The 25,504-nt window shown below is 47.5% G+C and overlaps 2 protein-coding genes across 7 annotated transcripts in view; one reads left to right on the top strand and one right to left on the bottom strand.

The window, feature by feature from the left end:
- Positions 1-166: 166 nt before the first annotated feature.
- ACTR1A (actin related protein 1A) lies at positions 167-18,118 on the bottom strand. Of its 2 annotated transcripts, XM_077877832.1 has the most exons (11): positions 17,958-18,118; positions 8,801-8,865; positions 8,026-8,101; positions 7,145-7,270; positions 6,066-6,190; positions 4,564-4,780; positions 3,751-3,843; positions 2,960-3,134; positions 2,794-2,855; positions 2,129-2,169; positions 167-1,977 (listed from the first exon to the last, which is right to left on the bottom strand). In XM_077877832.1, exons 1-11 carry the CDS (start codon positions 18,003-18,005, stop codon positions 1,875-1,877), a joined length of 1,131 nt encoding a protein of 376 aa, XP_077733958.1. In that variant the 5' UTR covers positions 18,006-18,118; the 3' UTR covers positions 167-1,874. The 2 variants fall into 2 exon arrangements, with proteins under 2 accessions (XP_077733958.1, XP_077733959.1); XM_077877833.1 differs by lacking the exons at positions 8,026-8,101; positions 17,958-18,118.
- A 2,483-nt stretch (positions 18,119-20,601) lies between these two features.
- The window catches only part of SUFU (SUFU negative regulator of hedgehog signaling), a 122,203-nt gene continuing 117,300 nt past the window's right edge, over positions 20,602-25,504 (top strand). For 2 of the 5 annotated variants that reach the window (XM_077877822.1, XM_077877823.1), the window contains exons 1-2: positions 20,602-20,979; positions 25,133-25,267. In XM_077877822.1, coding sequence (XP_077733948.1) covers positions 20,798-20,979; positions 25,133-25,267 — 317 coding nt within the window. In that variant the 5' untranslated portion in view covers positions 20,602-20,797. The remainder of the gene's footprint in view (positions 20,980-25,132; positions 25,268-25,504) is intronic. The other 3 variants (XM_077877824.1, XM_077877825.1, XM_077877826.1) reach the window with 3 other exon arrangements.

The raw sequence follows: 25,504 nt of genomic DNA, 5'->3' as shown, positions 1-25,504 counted from the left end.
TACTTGACAGGCTGGGACTTAAGCTAAGGGCTGGATAAGTCTGGCTGGTCCAAGAGTGCCCTCTAGAGGACAGACAAGGCCCCATCACCGCCTCATTGCGCACTTGCAGCTCCTCTCTTCCCATGCAGCTCCCTTTCTCATGCAGCACCAGAGGAAGAGGCCCAGCTGACTTGTCTATTGGAAGGACTTTATTTAAGTACACTGGGCCCCACCAGGCAACGTGGTTTGTGCAAGGGACAGGCTTGGGCTAAGAGAAGGGAGGTGAGCTGGTTAAGCACACTGCAGTCCACGGGTCGCCACATCGCTTTCACACACACCTGCTGCCTTGGCCCATACCTGGCAGGGCCTTTGGTCATTGGACGGCATGGGGGAGAATGCTGCCCGGAATCTGGTATTGGGCAGGTCTTGGGTGTCACAGGTGAGGGTGCGGGTGAAGATCTGCTAGCCCCAGCTTTGCACCATCTGGGCTAAAAAGCCTTTGGACACTGCTAGGCCAGCCTGGTCTAGGGTCGGCACCTGGCCCCACTGGATCAGGGGAGATAAGCCTGTCAGCTCCTGGCACTCTGGTTCGGCCCCCTCTCTCCTTTACCAGACAAGTCCAAAGTTAAGAATGGCACAAATTAGTACAGTGGGTTCCTTGTCACCTCTACAACCTAGCCCCCCTGGGGCAGCTAGAGTGGGAAAAGGCAACCTGGTTAATTGCAGCTCTTTCTCCAGTCCTAAGGGGGCTGGATTCCCATTACCCCTCCTTTGCTAGAGGCCTCTGCCAAACAGTGATTCCTACTTCCTGTTTCAGAAAATGCAACCAGCAACCAGCCTGTTGATTCTAGGGCAGTGAGCAAATGGAAGAGGAAGAAAGAAAGAGGCTGGTGGTAGTGACTTTGAATGTAGCCTCTGCTCCTAAATAGCCCTGTGGCCTATGGATACGGTCAGTTCACCACTAGGAGGGAGTGGCAGGGCCTTGGACGCTATGCTAAACTGAGGTTCTGTAAACATTAGTGTGAACAAGGTGACTGGTGGGCAGGAGGCAATGAGCTCCCTCTCCAGTCCCATACTGAACAAACACTTTAATAAATAAAACTGTTTGAAGATGGCATTGCCCAAGGATGGATGAAAAGCAAGTAACAGGGCCTGGGGCCAACAGGCTCCCGAAACTCTTCTGAGACCCCCTGGACAGGGGGTGGGGGCTGGAGCATTCACTCTGCCACCAATGAGAAGTAGCACTACTTCTGCCTCTTCAAATGCCCAGTGTGGTCCTGGTCCCCAGGTGAGGCTGAGGGCCCCCTGCCGTCTCCTGACCCCAGAGTCTCAGTAATAGTTCCCGCAGTGCTCTTCCAGCCTCCCAAACCCAAACTGCAACAAAACCAGACAGAACTCAACCTCGGCCCTAGTCCTCAGTCCATGATTAATTGGCATTGAGAGCAGGACAAGCAACGGAGGCAGTGGCTGCCTTGGGCCTCAGGGCACCCTGGGGGTGGGATGGGGTGGGGCTAGCCCAGCCTAGGATGGGCAGCAGCAAATCTCCCGGGATTTACCCTCTCTGTCTCCCTATGGTAGTAAACATAGTCCCACACAGCCAGACGAAGGCCCAGCTGACGAAGGAGTGGAGCTCTCTGCCAGCGCTCTTCCCTGTCAGGGGCCAGGTAGTGGTCAACCCCAGGCCTCAGGCCGTTGCCATCATGGGTAGTTCATCGTCCTTTCTGGGCCCTGGGATCCCTGGGCCACACGGCACTCGCATATGCGCACACATTCGTACCCACACACCCACACACACAATCACACACACAGGCAGTTCCTCGCAAACACTCCGACTCAAGAAAGCGAGTTTTAAAGTGGAGTTAACTTCAGAGAGAGGTGAAGACGATGTCTCAACATTAGAAGGTTTTCCTGTGGATAGATCGGGCACCGTCTTCCTCATATTCCTTCTTGGAGACCCACATCTTCTTAAAGGTGTCCAGGGAGGCGAGGATGGAGCCCCTGGAGTGGAGGGAATCCCAAGGAATGTTGTGAGAGGGACAGTGGGTATTCGTGGAGCAGACAAGGCTTTGCTTTGAAGGGATGGGGTGGTGAGGGGGTTAACAATGCCTTCACTTCCTGTTCTGCTCTTATTCCCAGGAGAACTACTCACCCAATCCATGTGGAATACAGTCTCTCCTGAGGTGCGGATATCTGAAAGGGTGGGTGGAAAGAGGACTCTGAGACTTTCATCCTCCCTGCCCCTTTCCCATCCAATGCTCATCTTTATGGCCAATTCCAATGCCCAAGGCAGTGGATGCATTTCACACAATAAGCTTTCAGTTATGTCCCTGCTGGACCCTGTGGCCTCTCTGGGGGTACTGTGGCCAGCCTGACACTCATCTGGAGAACTTGCAGATTTCTAGCAGCCCTAAGTACCTACAGCTGTCACGGAAGCTGGGGCTATCAGGGGACAAGATTGGCCCCAAGCTCTGCTGGGGGCCAGTGGGAAGCAGACCCCATGGGAGTAATCACTCTTTCATTTGGCTCCCCTCAGCCGGAACTTAGATGCTGGAATGAGTCATAGGGGAGCACCAGGAGCCAATCTGTCCGTGTTTGCTTCTCCGAAAGACCGCACGTGGGGCCCTCAGCCTAGCACCCTGCCACATCAGGGTGTCAGAACTGGCCCCTTCTGTTGGGAGGGAGAAGGAAAATGGGTTCTCCGACTTTGGCAGACCTCAAGGTCAACATGAAAACTGGGAGCTGTCTAGCTTTGGAGGGAGTGGAGCCCAGTTCCATGCAGCCCCAGCCCCAGCCCAGCCCCTACCATGCTCCTACCCTGATCTTCACATCTTTCGGAGCCAGTTTCTTCACTTCACTCAGTAGTCTGTCACCAAAACCTGAATGGGCAGGAAAGGAGAATGTCAAGTCAATTCTCTAGGCGGCTGGGCCCAGCAAGATCTGTAAACTTCTTTGGAGATGGGCCCTGAGAGCTAAGACCAACCTTTGAATAAGGTGGAGCCTCCCGAGAGGACAATGTTAGAGAAAAGTGTGCGCCGCAGGTCCATGTCCGACTTCTGGATGGCAAACACCAGGACCTCGTGGATACCCTCACTCTCCTCTCCAATCAGGTCTGGCCTGAATAGCAGCTCAGGTGCCCGGAACCGGGAAGGACCAATCTGCAGGGTGGAGGGTAAACTCAGGAGGCTGGGCCCTGGGCTGACATCACTTTGGGAGTGAGAATGGAAGAGGCCCCTCTGTCTATCTGTTAGTAACCAGGTGGCTACGAAGGCCAGACTCAGGGAAGACCTTGTATGTCAAGGGCCTCAAAACACCAAGATAAGGCTCTTGGGAACAAACAGGAAACAAAAGGGGACAGAGAGAGCTCCCAGGCAACTACATTTAATCCTAGCTCTGGCACTTTCCAGCCAAGAGATCTTTGGCATCAATACATGGGTTTGTTCATTCATGGAAATTTCTTCCTATTGATGGAGGTCCAGGAAGAGGGAGCTCACCCTATACTGTGCCCAAGTGAGAATGAACAGCACTAACCACCCTCTTCCAAGCCCCATCCTGACCTAGGAAAATGCCTCCGGTGCTGCCTCTCCTCCACACAGGAGAAGTAAAGTTCCTGACGCCTTGCTCTGCAGGAGAGAATGCTGTTCAAGAGCTCCAGTGCTCCAGGCAGAGGGTGTAAAAGGGCGGGTGCATATGACTCCGGCCTCCCCCGAGGAGTTCTGTTTGGGCCCATAGCTTCTGGGGGTCCCAGGGGACTGAAGGGAGATCCAGGCCTACCTCAATGGTGCTGCCGTCAGGCAGGTAGTACTGAGCCTTCTCCGTCTCTAGAGTCTCATCCTTCTGTGGGTTTATGGACAGGTAGCAGGCTCTCTGCAGAACCGAGTAAGAGTCAGGCAGGCAGGAAACCTAGGCCTACCTGCTCAAAGTCCCAGGGCAGTGATGTGCTGCTGCAGAAATCTGCCCATCCACAGTGACTGCCCTAAAGGTCCACAGAGCTGCTGCCCTGGAACATGGCAGGGTGGCCTCTGTTGGCCTTCACTGGGTGGCATTTAGGAGTTCCTAGCTGCTCCAGCTTCCTTGTGGGCAGGCATGGAAACTGGCTTTCTGGAGCTGGGTCTGAGACCACAACCTAATTTTAGTCCAGACTTAGGCTTCTTTACCCTTCTACTACTCATGGTTCTGGGTCCCTTCTACCCAGCTGAGGTTTCCCTGGAGCCATGGGTGGCAGGAGGATCTAGTTTACTTAAAAGAAAACTGTTGTCTGACTTCTTTAAGGATGTAAAAGAATATATGTAATTTATACATAAAGCATAAAATCATAATGAACAACCCTGTACCCATCATCCAGCTTAAGAAATAGCAGCAGCTCCCTTTCCCCCACAAGATGGCAGCACTTGGGGACAGTGACTATCTGGGGGGAGGGGGGGCTGCTGGGATCACAGGGCAGCCAGGAGGCCTGGCTGGGAAGAACAGAGCCTGACTAGAGACCCCTAGGACAGGAGCTTCACCTCTTCACTCTAGGTCACAGAGGTCCCCACTGCCCCGTTCCCATTCTCCATCCTATCCCTGGGCGCACGGGGCAGCACTCACTTCTTTTATAGCCTTGACGATCTCAAACTCGGATGATGAGTGGAAATCATAGCCTTCCTTCCGCAGGTAGAGGCGAAGGAAGCGTGAGACATCTCGGCCAGCGATGTCGATGCGCATGATTGAGTGGGGCATGGCAAAGCCCTCATAAATGGGCACAGCATGTGTGACACCATCCCCAGAATCCAGCACCACACCTGTGGTCCTGCCTGTGGCATAACTGAAGCACAGAGGGCAAACTGTCACTAACCCCTGCCTCTTCACTCTGGGAAGAAACTCACTTTTTTTTTTTTTTTTTTTAAGAGTCCAAAGTCAGCTAAACTGAAGCCGAGGCCTGCCTTTCTCTAGTGACTTTAGTACTAGACACAGGACTGAGGAAGCCTGAGCATAAGCAAGCCTGAAAAACCTGAATACAAGAAGCTGAGCCTTTCTGAGCCCCTCCCCCTTCCAGTAGAGTGAGGGGCCTTCCCACCTCTGGCTTCTGACTGCTTCAGGGACCCTGCCTGTGGGCCAGTTTTTAGTTTCCGGACAAGAGGAGATAATTCAAATGCTCCCAGCGGCCAGGCAGGAAAGGTAAATGAGTCAAAGAAAATAAGAATATTTTCACTTCCACAAAAGGGCCTTTCTCCCCACATGGCCTCCTACGTCCTTGGGTGTTTTTTTTGTTTTTGTTTTCTCTTTTGGTAAAGACAAGGGTATAGACATCTATTTCCGTGCTATGAGGGGAAAAACCCATGATGTTTAACGAATAGCAACTGACACTGTCTTGTGCAGGGAGGACAACAGGGAACAGAGCGGGCTGTAGCGGTCAGGCTTGTGAACTCTACCAGAAGTGGGAGTGGCTACTTCAGCTCCAGCTGATGTTTGTCCTATAGGAATGCACAACTAGCATTGCCAGATCAACCTGGCTTTTTTTTTTTTTCCCTGAAAGGCCAGAAGTTTGGATTTTGATAGAAAATCTGCTCCCCCCACCAACAAGGGTAGGCTCCATGCCTAATGTGGGGCTTGAACTCACGATCCTGAGATCAAGGGTCACATGTCCTACTGACTGAGCTAGCCAGGCACCTGGAAAGCTCCTAATTGAAATGCTCACAATTTTTTAATGGGGTCAAACACATCCTATCTGCAGGTCACCACTGTAAAATCTTAGCCTTAGACCTAACCCTGGGGTGAGGCAGGCTGGGAGCATGACGGATAATAGGGGTGTGAGTACAGGCACCAAGTGATAAGGTTTTCATCACAGCTCTGTCACCAGCCTGGCATAATGTCCGCACCAGCAGACACTGGATGAACATATGAATACACTGCAGGGACCCTCAGGAAGAGCTGTAGCTGCGTGTGGCCTTTCCAGCACACAGAGTAGAGAGCCCTGGGTGCCAAGCCACCGAGACAAACAAGAGAATTGAGACCGGGAGATATTTTCAATACTCCCTTTCCCACCTGCAGGAGAGGCACCTGCAGTCATCCCTCAAGGAGCCAGGCTAGCCAACCTGGCAGCTACTCACAGGCTGAGCACAGCTTGCATGGAGATGAAAAGGGCTGGGACATTGAAGGTCTCGAAGAAAACTTCAGCTGCTCGTTCACGGTTTTTCCGTGGATTTAAAGGCGCCTCCGTCAGGAGCACAGGATGCTGGTGAAAGATGCCCAGAGGAAGGTGAGACCCCCACTCCTCATCAGCACGGGGGTCATCAGGGCAAGGTGAGACCCCCAACCCTCATCAGGGCAAGGTGAAACCCACACCCCTCATCAGCATTGGGGCAGAAGCCCCTGTATGCTGGGCTAGAGAGCTCAGAGGACCTTTGTGAGGCTCCCTCCAGAAAAGGCCAAGCTGGGTCTGCCATCTACCCCTTGGCATAAGCCAGTTTTTCAACCTTCCAAATTCATGCCCCCTTTAAAAGTCTCATTCTCTCTTTGCCTCTGCCCCCTTCCTCCCCTCCTGGTCCTCCAAGATTCTTACAGGGGTCCCTGTATTTACTATAATATTTCTAACTGTCCAGATTTTGCTAAACTCTAAATTTGTAATTCTTATGATAATGTTTAGTATTCACCTTTCTTTGTTTTTCTGCATTGAGTGTTACTTCCTTAGAAGTTAGAATATAAGCTGAAAGACATGGGTTTGTTTTTTTTGTTTTTTTTTTTTTTAATTTTTATTTATTTATGATAGTCACAGAGAGAGAGAGAGAGAGAGAGAGAGGCAGAGAGAGAAGCAGGCTCCATGCACCAGGAGCCCGACGTGGGACTTGATCCCGGGTCTCCAGGATCGCGCCCTGGGCCAAAGGCAGGGGCCCAACCGCTGCGCCACCCAGGGATCCCGAAAGACATGGGTTTGAAACCCAGCTCTACCACTTTATTCCCTAGTGATCTTGGAAAAGACTGCTTGGCTCCCCTGAGCTTCTTTCTGTTCCCTTGTTTGTAAAATGGAGATAATACTACCTGTATGCTATAGGACTGGTGTGCAGATTAAATGCAGACCTGTCTGAAGAGCACATGGCCTGTAAGAATCAAACACTCCTGGCAATTATCATCCTGCTCCTCCTCTCACCTTGGGGAGCAACTCTGCACACCCTGTTCATGGGACCCTCACCTCCTCTGAGAAAGTCTGCAGCTGGTCCTTAGAATAGACATACTGCCAGATGCGCTCCATGTCGTTCCAGTCCTTGACAATGCCGTGCTCCATGGGGTAGCGGATGGAGAGCAGCCCTCGGTGTTCCTGGGGGCAGAGAGCAGAACTTACAGCAGCAGCCAGCCTCTCAGCCAGGTGGCCCAGAGGGCCCCGTTCCTCCAGGACTGGGAGCTCCCACTGCATAGTCCTCATCCAGGGCTAAAAGTAGGCTCTCATATGCCAAGTCTCTAAACTATAAGCTGCAAACTGTTCTCACTGCCCAATCAGCTGGCAAAGCGGAGGCCTTCCGCATTTCCATGGGGCTTCAGTGCCCTAACAGCCAGTGACAGGAGGCACCCTCCTCACTGCCTAACCCCAGGACACAATCTCCTGGCTCTCACCTCTGAGCCTCAGCACTTGCAGCCTAGGTTGGCAACAATGATTCTGTTGGTCCACTTCTGGAAGCTGCCCTAGGGCTCCGGCAAACTGTGCTAATTAACTCATCCCCAGGGCATACCAGCTGGGATTTCCCCCTGACTCTCTTTTGCCAAAAAAATAACCAAGCTAGTCAATTTGATCACTGGCAAGGTAGTGACAGAATACAGAAGGAAAGCAAAAGCCCTACTGTCTAGACTGGTCTCTGTTTCCCAAAGTGGGGTTCCAGATAGTTCCTCCTTAAAACCAGAGGTTGCTCCTGGGAGAAGTGAACCAACTAGACCTAGGATGAGGGGACCCAAGAGGATATTTTAACAGGAAACTGCTCCTTTTTCTCATGGCTGTCCCACTGTTGGGGCACTGCCCATGTGGGGAATAATGAAGGTCCTCTGCTGTCTTGAGGCTTCTTCAGTAGGACTGGGAATCACCTCAGCTTTGGGGCCAATGAAGATGTCGCCTTCAAGGGCTCCAGCCATGACGCGAACATGTTTGGGTCTGCCCACACTACGAGAGAGAGCAGGAGGACAATCACTTTTCATTTTGTGACAGAACATGGAAGGATGTACAGACGTGCATGCTTACATGGGAAGAAACTGTGATTATCTTTGAGGAGTGAGGTTATAGTTGATTTGGATTTTCTTCATTCTACTTTTCTCCATTTCCCACTTTCTATAATGAACATGTATTATTTTATTTGTATGTTATTTTTATTTTTCTGACCCAAATGAGATCCCTTTCTATCTAAAAGGCGGAGGGCTGACCTCCCATAACAAAGCTGATAAGCCTCCCAATCTGCTTCTTTTAAAAAAAAAAAAAAAAAGATTTTATTTTGGGGATCCCTGGGTGGCTCGGCAGTTTAGTGCCTGCCTTTGGCTCAGGGTACAGTCCTGGGGTCCTGGGATCGAGTCCCGCGTCGGGCTCCCAGCATGGAGCCTGCTTCTCCCTCTGCCTGTGTCTCTGCCTCTCTCTCTCTCTCTATGTCTATCATGAATGAATAAATAAAAATCTTTAAAAAAAAAAAGATTTTATTTTTTTAAGTAAACATGGGGCTTGAACCCACCACCCTGAGATCAAGAGTCACATGCTTCACCAACTGGGGCTTGAACCCACAACCCTGAGATCAAGAGTCACGTGCTTCACCAACTGAGCTAGCCAGGTGCCCCGTGCCTCCCAAGCTTCTGACTAAGCTACAGAATTACTTACTAGTTTGGAAAGCAGTATTTGGGAATCTGATCACCAGCAAAACCAGCTTTAATCACACCGGATCCCTGAGGAGAGAGAGGAGAGAGAGAAGTCAGAAGTATGAGAAAAACAAGACATGCATATCATACAATACATATAATATGGTTCCACTTTTACTTAAAGGAGACTTCATATCTGTCTATAATATGTCCATTTGCATGAGCATTTGTAGAGGGAATGCATGCCACCAGGAGGGAAGTGGGACTGGGCATGGTGAGGAGAACTTTCACTGTATGCTCAAAGTATTGATTTTTGGTATTCTTTGACTCATCTACGTTGAATATGCTTTATTTCTGGAATTGAAAATAATACTAATAAAGGAAAGAAAGAGAAAACTCGAGGGGGAGAAAAGTACCTAGAAGCACCCACACAGCCAAGTTTAGGAACATAACCAAGGTGGGAAGAACGCATGATTCTTTCTGTTAAACCACATGTGATGCTGTTAACTTACTATCCCAGTGAAGGCCTAAACACTCCCTGCCCTCTGGGGTCTCCATGACAGACTACCACAATGAACACTACTATGCTTGGAGCTGACTCTGATGAGGCATATATTGTCTGGTTCTTACTGCAGAGACAAACCTTTATGCTCTGTTTTACTCACTGGCCTCCTGATGGTAAAGAACAGGGAAGTTCTAAAGTAACATCTGAGAAGAGACCCAACATTATTACATCCTAATCCTGCTGCTTGAATCCTTGGTAAGTTAGGAATGGTGCCAGAAGAGAATCTGACTTCTCTATCAAAATCTCTGGTACCACCTGGGGTCCATCCAAAGTAAATGGTGACTGTAGACACAGATACCAACTCTGTGTAGGAGAGATGTCAAGGCTTGATACTGCTTGCAGATATAGCCTGTTCTCTTCCTTCATAACTCTTCTATTACCACACCCGATTTGCTCACCCTTCTACCCTAACATGGTTTACAGCTGCACATATAATAGGGGCAAGCCTTTTCCTGCTGCCTATTACCACTTCTCTTGCGGTGGAGATTGATATTTCCAGAACCCACACAACAAGTAGTAAATACATCAGGAGATGCTAAATAGTTAAGGTTATCTTTGCACCAAAGGCTTTCCTGCAATATCTCTGGTTTCCTCTCTCTTAGTCTTGTTCTTTCACAGAAGAAGTGTGTTTGTGTGTGGGAGGTGGTGGTTAGATAGGCTATCCTGGTGCCTGACTCTGGCAAGACAGAGGGAGGATGAAGTAGCTAAGGGATAGAGAATGCCAGTTCTCTAAGACAGCAGGAACCTCTGCCAGCAGAAAAGAGAGAAAACAGGAAACAATGTGCAAACTCATCGGCCTGGGCAGAACAGCAAGGAACCTGGAAAAGGTGCAGCTGTAAACTGAGCTGAGAGCCTGGGAAGGAGGGAGAACTATTACTGCAGCCCGGGGCTCTGGGACAGAGGCATGGGCAGTGAAAACAGCACAGAGCACAGCACTGTACAGAACGCTGGGAACTTGTTGGCTCAAGCTTCCAGTAATTGCTCACTGCCTTCATCTGGGTGTGGTGATACAACAGACTCACTGGACCTCAGGGCAGAGGGTAAAAATAAGAAAAGTAAAGATGAGACCTGCATTTCAGATTCCAGATATTTTGAAGACATGATTTTCCTGGACATTGAATTTTGAGCTTACTAGCAAAATCAGACTAGTGTCGGAGTAGCAAGGCAAATTAAGATGTTAGGTTCATTTCTTCTTCCCTGTCCTTCCCAGCAAGAGAGTATTAGGACCCAGTTCTAATATCACTGTCTTCCTCCTGAAGAATAATCCCCTGCTGGAATTAATTACCCTTTTCCTATTATTTCACAAGATCACCATTACCTGTACCACTAGGTAGTCTGCATTTCGTTCTATCTATTTGAATTTGTGGTTTCCATTTTTGTCTGTGTTCAGCCCAAGTTCCTCAGGCTCACAGATTTTATGTATCAGCAGTATCTGGCATTTGAGGGTACTAAAAAAAAAATGCTAGCTGCCTAAAATTAAAACCAAGCTCAAGGGCAGCCCAGGTGGCTCAGTGGCTTTGCACCACCTTCAGTCCAGGGCCTGATCCTGGAGACCTGGGATCGAGTCCCATGTCGGGCTCCTTGAATGGAGCCTGCTTCTCCCTCTGTCTGTGTCTCTGCCTCTTTCTCTCTCTCTCTGTCTCTCATTAATAAATAAAAAATAAAAAATAAAACCAAGCTCAAATGATTTGGCTGAAGCCTAAAGTATGGAACCTGAACAAGCGGCTAAAATGCCAGAAGCCTTGGGCAGAGGTGGTGCAAAAAAGGTGAAGGCAGCATCAGGAATGATGCACAAGGTGGAACCAGACCCAGCTTGTCCCTGTAATCCCACGAGCTGGCCAGCCCAGCAACTGGGTGTAGAATGAGTGGGGATAGGGGAGGCAGCTGAGTTGCTTCTATTCTGCTAAGACCACAACACCACAGATTATAAAAGGGCCCTGTCAATTTCTTTAATATTATTTGTCACTAGGAACTACCTACCTGGCATATGAGCTTCCACTCTCTTTGTTATTCACTCTGGCAAAGCCAAATAAACAAGTGCCTTCTAGAGATGCTTCTTGAAAAAGTAGTTTCATAATAAATATTTGATATTTGAGGACTCAAGTCTGCTGCCAGGCACCAATGACCATTCTTTTTCTGAAGCAGGCAAACAGCGAATCCCTCAGCAAGGCTCTCCCAGTACCTGCTGACTCTGGGCCTGTGGCTTGCTGTCTCCAATTTTACCAGTGGGAAACGGATGCTGAAAGGTAGAGCCTCAGATTCCAGAACACTCTTGGTATATAATTTACCCACTTAAGGCATATAATTCAATGGTTCTTAGTATATTCACACAGTTATACAACTGTGAATACATCATCACCACACCATCATCACCATATACATCATCCCCACAATGAAATGTTAGAACTTCCTCATCATCCCAGAAACTGTACCCATTAGCATCACTTTCCATCCTACCTACTCTCTCCTGCCAAGCAGTTCTAGGCAACCACTAATCTACTTTCTGTCTCTGCAGACCACAAACTACTTTTACATTAACTTCCAACAGTTAAAAATTAGAGACTGCAAATAAAATTTAGTATTTCTGATTTCTCTTGAAACATCAGAAAATCTGGCAACACTGGGCCTGCATTCCTGCGTGGGGGTAACTGGCTGGAAATGAAAAGCAGCTGGCCCTTTGGTCAAGCACACTCAATGTACCTTCCAGACTCCTCATGCCTTCTTTAAGGCTACCCTCTTTGTCCCCCTTTTTATGTTCCTGCTTAGCTTCTGCAGGCACGGAGTTTAAGACTCCTATTTAAGGCATTCCCAGCAACTAATTCATGATGTTTCTCCTTCCACATGGAACCTGGTTTCTTTCTTACCCTCAGAGCACCTAGCTTGGTGTGAAGCACAACCCTGGCTCTCAAAATATACATAATTGAACAGTAAGCTATCTCTGTAGGTCACCTCCTCTTCATCCTTTTCAGCAAGCTAGGGATGGATTCTTGCTGAAATTGTACAACCAACAGGTCGAATATCAAATCACAAGTGACAGTGTTAAATATATTGACTTCATTTCCTCAGCTAATTCTAGTTAATTCTAGTGTCTCAAACTTAAGTGAATCAGGGATGCCTGGTGGCTCAGTTTAGTGTCCAACTCTTGATTTTGACTCAGGTTCTGATCTCAGGGTCATGAGACCTGAGCCTCCCAGGTTGGGCTCCCAGCTCAGCATGGAGTCTGCTTGAGATTCTCTCTCTCCCTCTGCCTCTGCCCCTCCCCCTCCTAACACTCACACCATCTCTCTCCCTAAATAAAATCTTAAAAAATCTTAAATCAACAGATCTCAAGAGCTGATGACAAATTGTAAAAAAAATAAAATGAGATCATTTATGATATTTGAACATTGAATATTTGATGTTATTAAGGAATTATTAATTTTTTTAGATTTAATAATAGTTTTTTTTTAAGATTTTATTTATTTGAGAGAGAAAATGTGTACATGCCAGAGAGAGAGTATTAGCAGGAGCTAGGGGTGGGGAGGGGAAGAAAGGGCAGAGGGGAGGAAGAAGCAGATACTCTGAGCAAGAAGCCCAACATGAGGCTCAATCCCAGAACCCTGGGATCATAACCTGAGCCAAAGACAGATGTTTAACCAACTGAGCCACCCAGGAGCCCTGATTATGTTTTTAAAAGAGGGTGAGAGAGGGTACCTGGCTAGCTCAGTCAGTAGAGCATGTGACTCTTGATCTCAGGCTTGTGAGTTCAAGTCCTACACTGAGCACAGAGCTTACTTAAAAAAAATAAAGGAGCACCTGGGTGGCTCAGTCAGTTAAGCGTCAGATTCTTGATTTTGGTTCAGGTCATGATCTCAGGGTCATGAGTGAGCCCCATGTTGGGCTCTGCACTGGTGAAGTCAGCTTGAGATTCTCTCTCTCCAGGAAGCCTGGGTGGTTCAGTGGTTAAGCATCTGCCTTTGGCTCAGGGTGTGATCCTGGAGGCCCGGGATGGAGTCCCACATCAGTCTCCCTGCATGGAGCCTGCTTCTCCCTCTGCCTATGTCTCTGCCTCTTTCTCTCTGTGTCGCTCATGAATTAAAAAAAAAAAAAAAAAAAGATTCTCTCTCTCCCTCTGCCCTTCCCCCTGCTATGTAATCTTTTTTTTTTCTCTCTCTCAAATAATCTCATTAAAATTTATTTAAGATTTTTAAAATTTATTTGACAGAGAGAGCGCACACTAGCAGGGGGAGATGGAGAAGCAGGTTCCCCACTGAGTAGGGAGCCCAACATGGGGCTCAATCTGAGGGCCCTGGGATCATGCTCTGTGCTACCCAAGTGTCTCTCAAATAAATCTTAAAAAAAATTAAAAAAAAACCTACATAGTATGGGAGAGGAAAGTCGGTGGGAATGCAGTTTAAAAAGATTAGCCAGGAGTTGATAACTGTTACAGCTAGGTGATGACTATGTGGATATTTGTTATACTATTCCTCTCCTTTTATGTTTGACATTTTCCATAACAAAAAGAAATTGGGGTACCTGTATGGTGCCTCTGACTCTTGGTTTCGGCTCAGATCATCATCTCAGGGTTGTGAGAGCGAGGCCTACCACTGGCTCTGTGCTCAGCTTAGAGTTAGTCTGCTTGGGTTTCTCTCTTTTTTCCTTCTGTCCCTCCCCCCATGCATGTGCTCTCTCTTTCACAAAGAAAAAAAAAAAAGGAAGAAAAACTGGCAAATGATAGCACTTTAGTAAAAACTCAAAACACAAACACCAGGCACACACTATAAAATATCTGTGTTTACAAAATCATGGATGGAAAGGACACATCAATTTATGGTGACAGTTTGTTTCTGAGGTTACTTCTGGGACAGAAAGTACAGGATTGTGGAGGGGTACAAAGAAGCTTCAATTGTATTTGTCATGTTTATTTCCTAAAAAGAATTCTGAAGCAAACATGACAATTGTTAACATTTAGTAAATGTGGGTGGTAGACACATGCTATGCGGGTGCTTGTTACATACTTCTCTGAAATTTTCTGTGTTTTTTAAAAAGATGGGTCTGAAGAAGTATAACAGCCCCCCAAAACAGTGAAACTTAGTTTATTGATGAACTTGAAAAGATCTGATACTATTCCTGCATTTAGGCCCAAAGAGTCACAAAGACAGTTTTAAGATTGACCAGAACATTGATCCATTTTATTTTTCTTTCTTTTTTTAAAGAAGTTTTTAAAAAATTTATTCATGAGAGACAGAGAGAATGAGAGAGAGGCAGGCAGAGGGAGAAGCAGGCTCCATGCAGGAAGCCTGATGTGGGACTCGATCCCAGGTCTTCAGGATCATACCTTGAGCCAAAAGTAGCTGCTAAACCTAATTTTAGGACAGAGCTCAACCTTTGAGATCTCAGCAAAGATTTAAGCTTCAGAAGAAACACAGTTTTTTCTTTTCTTTTCTTTTTTTTTTTGAAACACAGTTTCCTGATGAAAGTGTCGTAGTCCTCAAAATGCAGCCTGGGAGCTGCCCTCATCTTAATGACATACCTTTGCGAAGAATGACTTGTGTTTAGTTTTTAAAAATACCTATCACTTTATTGTTGTCATATAAATGCATGCATTATAAAGTGCATGCATGTGCACCTTACCTTCTATTTTCCTCATTAAATTCTCATGAATTGGTTTGGTGCCAGAATAGGAAGAAAGGAGTAGTTAACAATTATTTTAAGACTGGGAAAGACTGCAAACTGCTAATGAGGCTCTTCCCTCTTTCCCCTGCTTTCTTTGTTCTTTCTTTCCTTTAAAAAATATTTATTTATTTATTAGAGAGCAAGAGTGTGTGTGAGTAGTGGAGGGGCAGAGGGAGAGGGAGAGAGAACCTTAAGCAGACTCCTCCCCTGAGTGCAAAGCCTGAGTAGGGCCTGGATCTCACAATTCTGACATCACTACCTAAGCTGAAATCAAGAGTCTGGTGCTCCTCTCCTTTCTTTTAATTATACTCTCCTTTGTCCAGAAATAAAGTTGTAACAATGTACTAAGCTATGGAGCAATTAAATCTGCTGGATATACATTATTCTCATAATATGAAGTTGGCTCAAATATTTCAAATTATTTTTCCTATTCATCTTTTATTTTGAAAAAACAAACAAACAAACAAACAAACAACTCTCTAAATGTCAAACAGCAAGAACTGGGATCCCTGGGTGGCGCAGCGGTTTAGCGTCTGCCTTTGGCCCAGGGCGCGATCCTGGAGACCCGGGATCGAATCCCACGTCGGGCTCCCGGTGCATGGAGCTTGCTTCTCCCTCTGCCTATGTCTCTGCCTCTCTCTCTCTCTCTCTCTCTCTCTGTGACTATCATAAAAATAAAAAAATTAAAAACAAACAAACAAAAAACAGCAAGAACTACCTGAGGTCCCAGATCTAAAAATGTGGCAGATGCTCAGAATTGGGAGAATTCCTCCTACTTCACCTTTTGGCAGAATTACTGGCATAATAAAAGAAATGTTTTCCTAGAGAAAATAAATCAATTCTTTAAATCCTAAAGCTGAAGATGCACCACTACACGGATGCATTTCAAATACACCATGGAGAAAGAAAGGAGAAACTAAAAAGCATTAGCTTAACTGACATAAAGAAAATGGCTGGAGATGGAACTCCTGTCCAACAATTTCAGAATCAAAGAATCTAATGGGATGGACAGACTGCTACTTATGCATTGCTAAGGAAAATAGGAAATTTTTAATTTCTATTTTTTCCTTTTTAAAATTAAGAAATGCAGACGAAGTACATACAAACTGGCTGAAGATAGAAAGTGTTCTCTGAAAATGGAATCAAGAACAAGGAGCCCTACTCAGCACTCTGTAGTTACTAACTAGGGGATTCTCCCCACTTCAGCCCTTTCCTTATTTAGGGACATCTTTGTTACTGTGATAATTGGTCACTCATCCACCCACCCATCAATCCAATGAAAAAACAATTATTGAGCACATAATGGTGCCAAGCCCTAGGTGCTATGTTTATGGAGGAAGGTGGGAAGGGGAGAGCAATAAAAAACGAAAGAATGTCATCCTTCCCCCCAAGCATTTAACAGTCCAGGGAGGAAGACAAAAAGAAACAAAACGAAACAAAACAAAACAAAAATTCCTCCCCCCAAATGAAATGTGTCATTGAGCTCATCCTCCTGCTTTTCAAGGCAGAAACTATACTTCTGGAAAGAAGGAAAGCTAACAACAAAAAAGCACCTTTCTTTGGAAAAAGTGAGAAAGTTGGAACCCAACCTCAATTTGAGTCTTGGCTCCTCAATTTCTAAGACAAGTGGCTTGAATACTGTTGTTTAAACTAAGTTTCACCTTCCTGCATAAACGCGGGACATTCTTATCTACCTACAAGAGCGCTTGAACGAGATGATGCAAACGAAGGCACCTTGTAACAAGCCTAAGGTCCCAAGGGCTGAATCAACAGAATGAATCCGATAGCTGAAGGCAGACAGAAATGACAGTTTTGCCTCAATAGAGGGACCCAGAAGGCACCAACCAATCTTGGCGGGATGAGCCCTTTGAGTGGAAGATAGAAATGCAGTTGTTTTACAATAGTCACCCTCCGCCCCAAATAAGAGCGGGTATTTAGATTCTTTCCTTTGTCACTATAAATGCATTTGCGTCTTGCCTACTAGCAAGAGGAATAGCGGATAAAGCACTGGATTTAGGTCACCTCTACCGTGTGACCTTGGGCTCACTTCACCTCTTCGTGCTTCAGTTTTTTTTTTTTTCCTTTATAAAACGAGGATCAAAGTTCCTGCCTTAACTATCCACCTAATTTTTGTGAGGACTCAATTCGAATGTACATGACCCCCCCACCCCCCTTGTCAGCGCTTGAGCGCCTGGCAAATAGGTTTAATATTTTTCCCCAGCTGTTAGGCGTTCCCAAAAGGATGGTACTTCCCTGCTTGCTTGGTCACTCTCTTTTCTTCTGGATCTTTATTAACATCAGAGAAATAACTAAAATCCTATGGCAATTTCTGGCACCAGATTCCCGAGCCCCACCCATAGACACCACCAAGCCGCCTATCCGGCTGGGGACCGAAGGAAACTTAGCCCTTCTCCACCCGAGGGCGGGCCCCAGCCCGTCAGGCCTCTCCACTGACTGTGGCGCTCCCGAAGCCAATCCCTGCAGCTCTCGTACACCTGCCCACCGCTCAGACAGAGGAAACACTATGGCGGCCCGGAAGAACGGCAGGGGCGCAAGCCAATCACTACGGAGGGCTGCCCTCATCCGGCAAGGCCCAGAGGCGGGGTCATCGGTCAAGACGGACAGCCGGGGCAACCAATAGAGTTATTGGAAACTGGGGAGGGGGCGGACGCCGGGCGCTCACAGAGCTGTTAAGGCCCCTCGAGGCAGGGGCCAAGGACCCAGCTCGGACTACAGCCCTATCCTTTATCCATCCCAAAGTTCTCCATCCCATGGTTGCTGGCCAGCCGCCCTGGCCTGCGGACTACGGGTGAGGGGAGGACGAAGGCGGCGGCGGCTAAACCCGCCTGACAGGCTGGGCCAGTGACAAAGAGCCGGTGGCTCAGGCCGAAACTCGGGAAGCGATCCCTTTGGGAAAGAGAGCATAAATCCTTTTAGAGATAGGAAAGACGCAACTCACGTTGTCGATCACGACAGGCTGGTTGGCGATCACATCGTAGGATTCCATGGCAGAAGAATCTCTCCTTCCGAGGAAGGAACTGCCAGCCGGGTCCGCTGCTAGCGCCACTGACACGCGTGCGCAGTCTAGCCGCCGGCACAGGGCGTCCAGGGAGCGGCCCGACCTCGCCTCCAAAGAACTACAACCCCCAGCATGCTTTGCACCTGAGATTAACGCTCCTGGCCGCTTCAGAGCCCCGCCTAATTTAAGAGGAGGGCGTCACGTTGAAAACATAGTACCCTGGGCTTTGTAGTATCCGTAGATGAATGGACCGGGACGCAGATTGATGGCAGTAATGCATGCCTGGATCTGTAGTTCCTTTGAAGCGATTCGCAGTGCATGCTGAAGTATGTAGTCTCTTTGAGTGCTTATCTGTAGTTGGGTTTTGATTGGCCAGTATTTCGTGGATGTTTAGATTTTTCAGATCAGTCCTGCCACCACTTCCCCTGGATAGTAAAAAGTTGCTGTGGTTTTATTTGGGTATGACATTAATAAACATTTATCAGTATCAAACTCTAATAAAGGAAAATTTAATACCCACTCACAAACATACACATACACACACGGAAGGAGGACATACATTCAGAACAAAAAAATAAATTTTATAACATTTGCTTTTCGGGAAAAAAAAAAACAGCACATTTTGGTTCTTTTCGCATTTTTTCCTGGGTTGGTATAAACTTTGCAACAGGCCAACATCGGTCTGAAGACTGGCATTTGGGTACAGGTGATCTTTTGATCACTAAAAAACATCATTTATTTAATAGCTTCAGGAACTGCTTTATTATCTCTTATGTTCATGGGGAGTTACAATTGACATTGATAAATGAGAAAATGGAGGTGAGGAGAAATTATGTGTCACTGCTTTCAAATGAGCCCAGTGCATCTTTCTCTAGATTATCCAATCCCTCCCGTTCAAATAGTGAAGACCCTTTAGTCAATAGCACTGGTAATTAGGACTTCCTTTTATTCCTTTCTCTTGGAATTATTTATTGTACCCTGGAAAATAATTCTCAACTAGGTGGCTTAGGAATTAAAAATTCTCCCAGGGGTGGCTGGCTCGCTAAATCGGGAGAACACATGGCTCTTGATCTAGGGGTTGTAACTTCGAGCCCCACATTGGATGTAGAGATTACTTAAAATAACAAAAAATTCTCCCAGTTACAGAAAGCCAATGGTAATGGGAAAGAGCAGGTCTATAGTAGATAATGAATATTGATGTTCCTTAAGGCAATCTGCATAAAACAGAACAAAGAAGAGATTGTCATCACTAAAAGCATTTATTTTAAAAATTACCAAGTCTTGGGGTGCCTGGGTGACTCAGTAGGTTAAGTGTCTGCCTTGAGCTCTGGTCATGATCTCTGGATCCTGGGATCCAGCAGTAGGGAGTCTGCTTCTTCCTCTCCCTCTGCCTCTCTCCCCCACTGTTCTCTCTCTCTTTCAAATAAATAAAATCTTAAAAAAAATAAAGACAAAAAATTACCAAGTTTTAAAAACTAGTCTTAGTTTACCTAACTCTTCCTACTTTTTAATTTTTTTTAAAGATTCTATTTATTTATTCATAGAGACACAGAGTGAGAGAGAGAGAGAGAGAGGCAGAGGGAGAAGCAGGCTCCACGCAGGGAGCCCGACATGGGACTCGATCCAGAGTCTCCAGGATCACGCCCTGGGCTGCAGACGGCGCTAAACCGCTGCACCACCGGGGCTGCCCTTGCTACTTAAAAAAAAAAAAAAAAAAGATTTTATTTATTCACGAGAGACACACAGAGAGAGAGGCAGAGACATAGGTAGAGAGAGAGAAGCTGACTGCCTACAGGGAGCCCAATGTGGGACTCTATCCCAGAACTCTGGGACCATTCCCCGAGTCAAAGGCAGACGTTCAATCACTAAGCCACTCAGGCGTCCCTAACTCTTGCTACTTTTTTTTAAATGTTTTTTAATTTTTATTTATTTATGATAGTCACAGAGAGAGAGAGAGAGAGAGAGGCAGAGACACAGGCAGAGGGAGAAGCAGGCTCCATGCACCGGGAGCCTGACGTGGGATTCGATCCCGGGTCTCCAGGATCGCGCCCTGGGCCAAAGGCAGGCGCTAAACCACTGCGCCACCCAGGGATCCCTCTTGCTACTTTTTAACAAGACTCCAAAGTAAATATTTCAACATACAACCCCTGAATTTGGCGGGGTTAGTGTCAGTAAATATGGTAAATGGACATTCAAAGATGGTAGGAAATATTCAGATTTATAATCTATTACAACTAAAGCCACGCTAAATGGACGAATGAATCAATCCACTATTGTCAAATTTGTGCTTAAATTCTTGTTAGCAGGGTGTCAGCACAATAGCGACAAGTCGTTCGTCAGCGAGCTTCCCACAGCTTTCCTGGGACCCTAGCACCTGAGGATGCCTCAACATTTCTATTTAAATCTGGGTTCCTCCTAACACTAGGGGGAGGCCAAGAGCCTTGGGACCCCCCCCACAAAAGGAGAGGGAGGCGGGACCTATTGCCAAGTCACGCCTTCCCCATCTGTGACTGGCACAGACACTAGCCAATGGATACCGGGATAGGGCGCGCCGGCGCCCCGCCCCCCCGAGCGCTCCGCGGCCCCCGAGGCACCCTCCGGCCGTCTCTGCGGCGGCGACGGCCTGGGCAGACCGTGCGCCGTGCGCAGGCGCGGAGCCTAGACCTCGCTGCAGCCCCCATCGCCTGGGGGAGTCGCACCCACGGAGTCCGCCTGCTGGCGCGTCAGAGCTCTCCACCTCGTCCACCCTCCCCGGTCCCCCCAGCGCCCTACGCGCCCGGATGGCGGAGCTGCGGCCTAGCGGCGCCCCCGGCCCCGCCGCGCCCCCGGCCCCTGGCCCTAGTGCACCCCCGGCCTTCGCCTCGCTCTTCCCCCCGGGACTGCACGCCATCTACGGAGAGTGCCGTCGCCTTTACCCTGACCAGCCGAACCCGCTCCAGGTTACCGCTATCGTCAAGTACTGGTATGCCCTGGGCCGCGGGGAGACGGACGACGGCGGGCTGGGAAGGGTTAGAACGCCCGGGGCGAAGTCATCTGCGGGGGAGGAGGAGGTGGAGAAGAATGGTTAAAGCACTTGGAAAGAGGGCGTCCTGCTGCGAGGCAAGGAGTTAAGGCTGAAGTTGGGAACGGGGACAAAGGGGTTAACGGAGCCTCTGGGTAGAGGAGGGTTAACGAGGGGGGAGGATGAAGGGTTAACTGGGATTAGGAGAATAGAATGAATTGGGGGGGTGTGTGTAGGAGCGGGGGGGGCGATAGGAGAAAGGGAACTGTAAACGTGGTGAAAGGAGGGGGCGCCTGTAGGGGGTCATTAGTGGGCTAAGGGAAGCCGGGGGCGGGGGTGGGGGAAGAAGGGCGGCTGAAGTGGGATGGGGGAGGCGAGGCGGGGCCTGGGGAGCACAAGAGAGGGCTTTGGAGGAGTGCGGCTGGCGAGCTCAGAGGGCTTGAGACTGCACAGGGTACGGTGGATTTGGGGATCCCCGCTCTCCCATAGGTTAGGAGGGAGGCAAGTTGCGAGAGTCGTGCTTGTGAAGAGAGGAAGAGGAGGTCTCCTTTTAAGATACCTTCCCCATGAGCTCAGACGTCAGTCATATCGGTGCAGTGCTTTTGCGTTTGAAGTTTCACGGAGCAACTTTTCTTGATAAACTTTCTGCTTACTCGGCACAGTTCTCTTTCTCTAAGCAGAGCTTCCTTTGGCTCTGCACCCGCTTTGCCTAGGACATTGGCTAGAACAGAGGCACGGTCAGGGAGATAGATCCATGGTTTGGCTCAGGATTGCCGGGGACCCCAGTAAATGATGAAGACCTGAGACACGGAGCAAAGAAGTGCAGCCAGATGTTTAGAGGGGCTTCCTGGCCCCAAGCTTCAGGATTTAGACCACAGTCTCTCAGGGAAGCTGAGAGAAACCCTCAAGTGGCTCTGTTCAGGATCATAGAAGGCCTGCCCTTGGGGTAGGAATGGTCCTTTCTTGTTTCCCATTCCTGTTTGCAACCTATCTCTTTTCACAACCACTGGGCAAAGCAGGTGTTAGAGGGACTCTGACAAAGAGCCTGTCTTCATGGTCTTTCTGGACCATATTGACTGAGGAATTGGTAGAATTTGTCCAGAACTGCATTCATGCAGGCACTGTATTAAATAATCCCCTTCACTGAGTCCTGAAAGACTGTTCAGAAAAAAGCTTGGGATGTGCCAAGGGGGCAGGTAGACCCAAAGGGGGAGGTTGAGAGAGTGGATGTCTTTGCTGGTTACCTCTTCTTTTAGGATGGAAGCTTCTCCAGGATAACCTCTTAACTTCCTCTGGAGATGGCAGAAACTAGACTGTCTGGGGCTGAGGCCAGTTGCCTGTGTCAGTGGGACAATATGAAGAGACAGGGCCTGGGGACCAGCCACCTCCTATGAGAGGGTCATGTCTGGTAGCCAGAGGAGATGTGGCCAGTGGTACAGTTCTCTCTTCAGCAGGCAAACTGTTCTTTGGTTGAGAGGAGTTTTTGAAGAGAGCTTCTGAGTGAAAAGCAGCTCTTGATAACTTAATCACCCATTCTCATTTCTTGCCTATATTTAAGTATGTGTTGTGATGAACTGTATTGGATTGTGTCATGGGGAAAGAGGGCCTGGTTCTGCGATGCTTTTGGTTCAGGTCTCATTTGAATGAACAGAGAAATCCCTACACAGACTTAGGCAACTGTTTTTATGTCACCCAGTTGGCCATGAAGGATAGAATTGTGTGCAGAAGATATTAAAGCACATGCAAAGGACTAAGACTGATTTGGGCAAGCTTGTTAACCAGGCAGGACTTATCTTCAGAAATGGGCCAACATGTAATGACTAATAAAGAGTACTTTGTGAGATTAGAAATGCTGGCCAGATGCAGAAAAATATAAGAAGGAGCAGCTGAGCAACTAGTTCTTTCTAAGATTTGGAAGGGTTTGCATAATTAAGATTCTGAAATTAATTCATTAATATACATCACACTTGGGATGCCACAAGGCCTCGTTAGCAGTTTGACTGACCAAGGCTACCTGGGTCTGGCTGTGGCCCACAGTCCCTTGAGATTCCTTTTCTTGTGACAGAAGGTTGGTTCTTTGGCTAGTGGACCTTGGCCAGCAGGGACATCCTGGCTGAAAGCTGATACTTTAGTGGGCAGGGAACAGAAACACAGAGGCAGAGCTTGTACCCAGGAGCCACTGCAGTCCTACAGCTGTCATGTGGAATGAAGTTAGGTATTCAAGGAAGTAAGTTCAAGGAAGAGCATCAAGGGATACTCTGGGTCCCTGGATAACATATTTTTCTAAGTGCAAGATATGATTATTTTCTACATAATCATCTGTTTCCCATCAGGTGTCTGAGTAAGTAGAACAGAACACTGTGCTTGGGGACAAGGTTAATTTTGTCTGACTCTTGGTTATTCCTTACAGTTATAGTTTTAAGATAAAGCCTCGATCCTTGATGCAGTATCTCCTGAGAGAGGGCTGCAGAGGTGTGACAGATGGAGTATGGAAGTGTGGATACAGTTTTGCCACTTGTTGCTGGATGCACTTAGGCTGAAAGGGGCAAGACTGGGAATTTGCAGCAGGAAACTGGAGCAGATCTGGAGTTTGTAGTCACTCCCATCTGTTCTGGGGTTCTGCAGCTATCATGTGGTTCTTCCAGAGATAGCTACCCCTATGTTTCCTCCTTCCCCCAGCAAACTTTTCTATATTCAACTAGTTGTGGAAACATTCAAATGATTTGGTCAAATCAGAGTTAAGGAAGGACATGGGGATTTGTCTCTTTTCCTAATCCACTCAGTTGAGTTTCTGAGCTATTTGTAGCAACTTTCTTACAAGATCTATAAATAACTTAGCATTTCCTAGCAGAGAATAAGGATTTCTATAAGGGCAAATAATATCCTGGCAAAAGAGGATGAAACCAGACTTACTGGTTTTAAATAGTATTTGAATTGCATGGTACTGGAACTCTTGCTGGGATCACATGTAGCATGTCTTTTATTTTCACATGTAGCATGTCTTTTATTTGGTTATTAGTGTTCCTGCAGCATACGATGCCAATTGCAAAGTGTACTCCATCAACGTCCTAGGGGCAGGCAAAGTTTTTGCAGTCTGTGGAATAGTCAGATGTCCGAGGCAGCTCTCATGCAGAGTGTTTGTGGGCTAAATGCAGACTTCCTTCCGCTGATGGTTTCCATTTAGGCTGTTTCTCAAGTCTATTAATCCCTATCCATTCTGAAGAAAAGCAGGACTTTTTTTTTTTTTTTTAAGAGAGAGCATTAATTGCTCTACTAAAGGAAACCCTTATGGAATTAAATCCTCAGAGTGAGCTAATGACTGAGTCTCTTCCTCAGCTTCTTGTCTGTTAGAATTATGGGGGAAGTTTAATGTGGTCCTCAGAGGCCCCAAATCATTTAATATTCTAGCCCTACCTTTGAGGCGACAGTCTCCTGGGATCATCTTCTGAATGCATGCACTCTCACGGGTCAGTCTGGCCTGCTGCAATTCTCTGTGCAGGGCTGAGCTAGCCTAAGTGTGGCCTTTGTCACTTGCATGAGAAAAGACCAGCTTTGGTCTGTGGGGTACAGGCTGGGGTCTGGAGCCATTGAGTTTGTTTAGAACAAACTGTAATTAACATAGGGCACAATATAGTCTTTCAGGAATTAGCTGTCTAAGAGGCAGGAGTGGAGCCGAGCCTCTGCTTCCAGGAACAATGCCCATTGGGGATGCTCAGGATGATCTTTCAACAGAAGCTGATTGATTGACTGATGCACCTCTTCCCTTGAAGTTTGTTATATTTACAGGCACCATGGAAGAGAGATAATCCCTGCCAATCCCATTTGGGATTGGTAATTTGAATTAGGAGGAAGCAAAAGGGACAACCACCTAGTCTGTTTTATTTTTTAAAAGAGGTCCTGCATGTTGGGGATAGAAGGGAGCGTCTTGTGCTTATGGAATTGGGCAGCTTCTAGCTACCTGTCCCTTGGTCTTATCCCAGAGATGTGGCCTCCTTTTAGTTATCTTTCATTCCAGGTTCTTCCAGGATGGGGTCTTTAGATTTGTAAGGCATAATGTCTTAGCTTCATGTTGTGTACTTTCAGGCTCTCACTGACTGTGTTTTGTCTTTTGCAGGTTGGGTGGCCCAGACCCCTTGGACTATGTTAGCATGTACAGGAATGTGGGGAGCCCTTCTGCCAATATCCCTGAACACTGGCACTACATCAGCTTTGGCCTGAGTGATCTCTATGGTGACAGCAGAGTCCATGAGTAAGTGTATGACACTTGCCCATCCTCCACCTGTCTGTTCTTTAGCCTTGAGTCTTATTTCTGGGGTTTCCCTGAGCAGGGGTGATAATGTCATAGTTCTCTGAGGTTGGCACTTCTGAGATGGAACCTTTGGGTTTCTACCTTCTGCTTATATCTACTTGTGCCAGAGTGATCCAAGTCAGCACCTGACCTCTGCTCATCTGGTACAGGACAGTGTTGATGATGAGCAAGTGTTCC

This window comes from Canis aureus, chromosome 29 (assembly GCF_053574225.1).
Source record: "Canis aureus isolate CA01 chromosome 29, VMU_Caureus_v.1.0, whole genome shotgun sequence".
NCBI lineage: Eukaryota > Metazoa > Chordata > Mammalia > Carnivora > Canidae > Canis > Canis aureus.
The sequence above is the reverse complement of the archived record's forward strand: the minus strand, read 5'-3'. Positions and strand labels throughout refer to the sequence as shown.

Bases quoted from the DNA above. Each gene is read 5' to 3' on its own strand.
- ACTR1A (XM_077877832.1), bottom strand. From the start codon at position 18,005: ATGGAATCCTACGATGTGATCGCCAACCAGCCTGTCGTGATCGACAAC. The intron at 6,191-7,144 runs GTGAGGGTCCCA...ATCTTTCACCAG, and splicing joins TGCAGACTTTCTCAGAGGAG to CATCCTGTGCTCCTGACGGA. The intron at 3,844-4,563 runs GTGAGTGCTGCC...TCGGTTCTGCAG, and splicing joins TCGTCAAGGCTATAAAAGAA to AGAGCCTGCTACCTGTCCAT.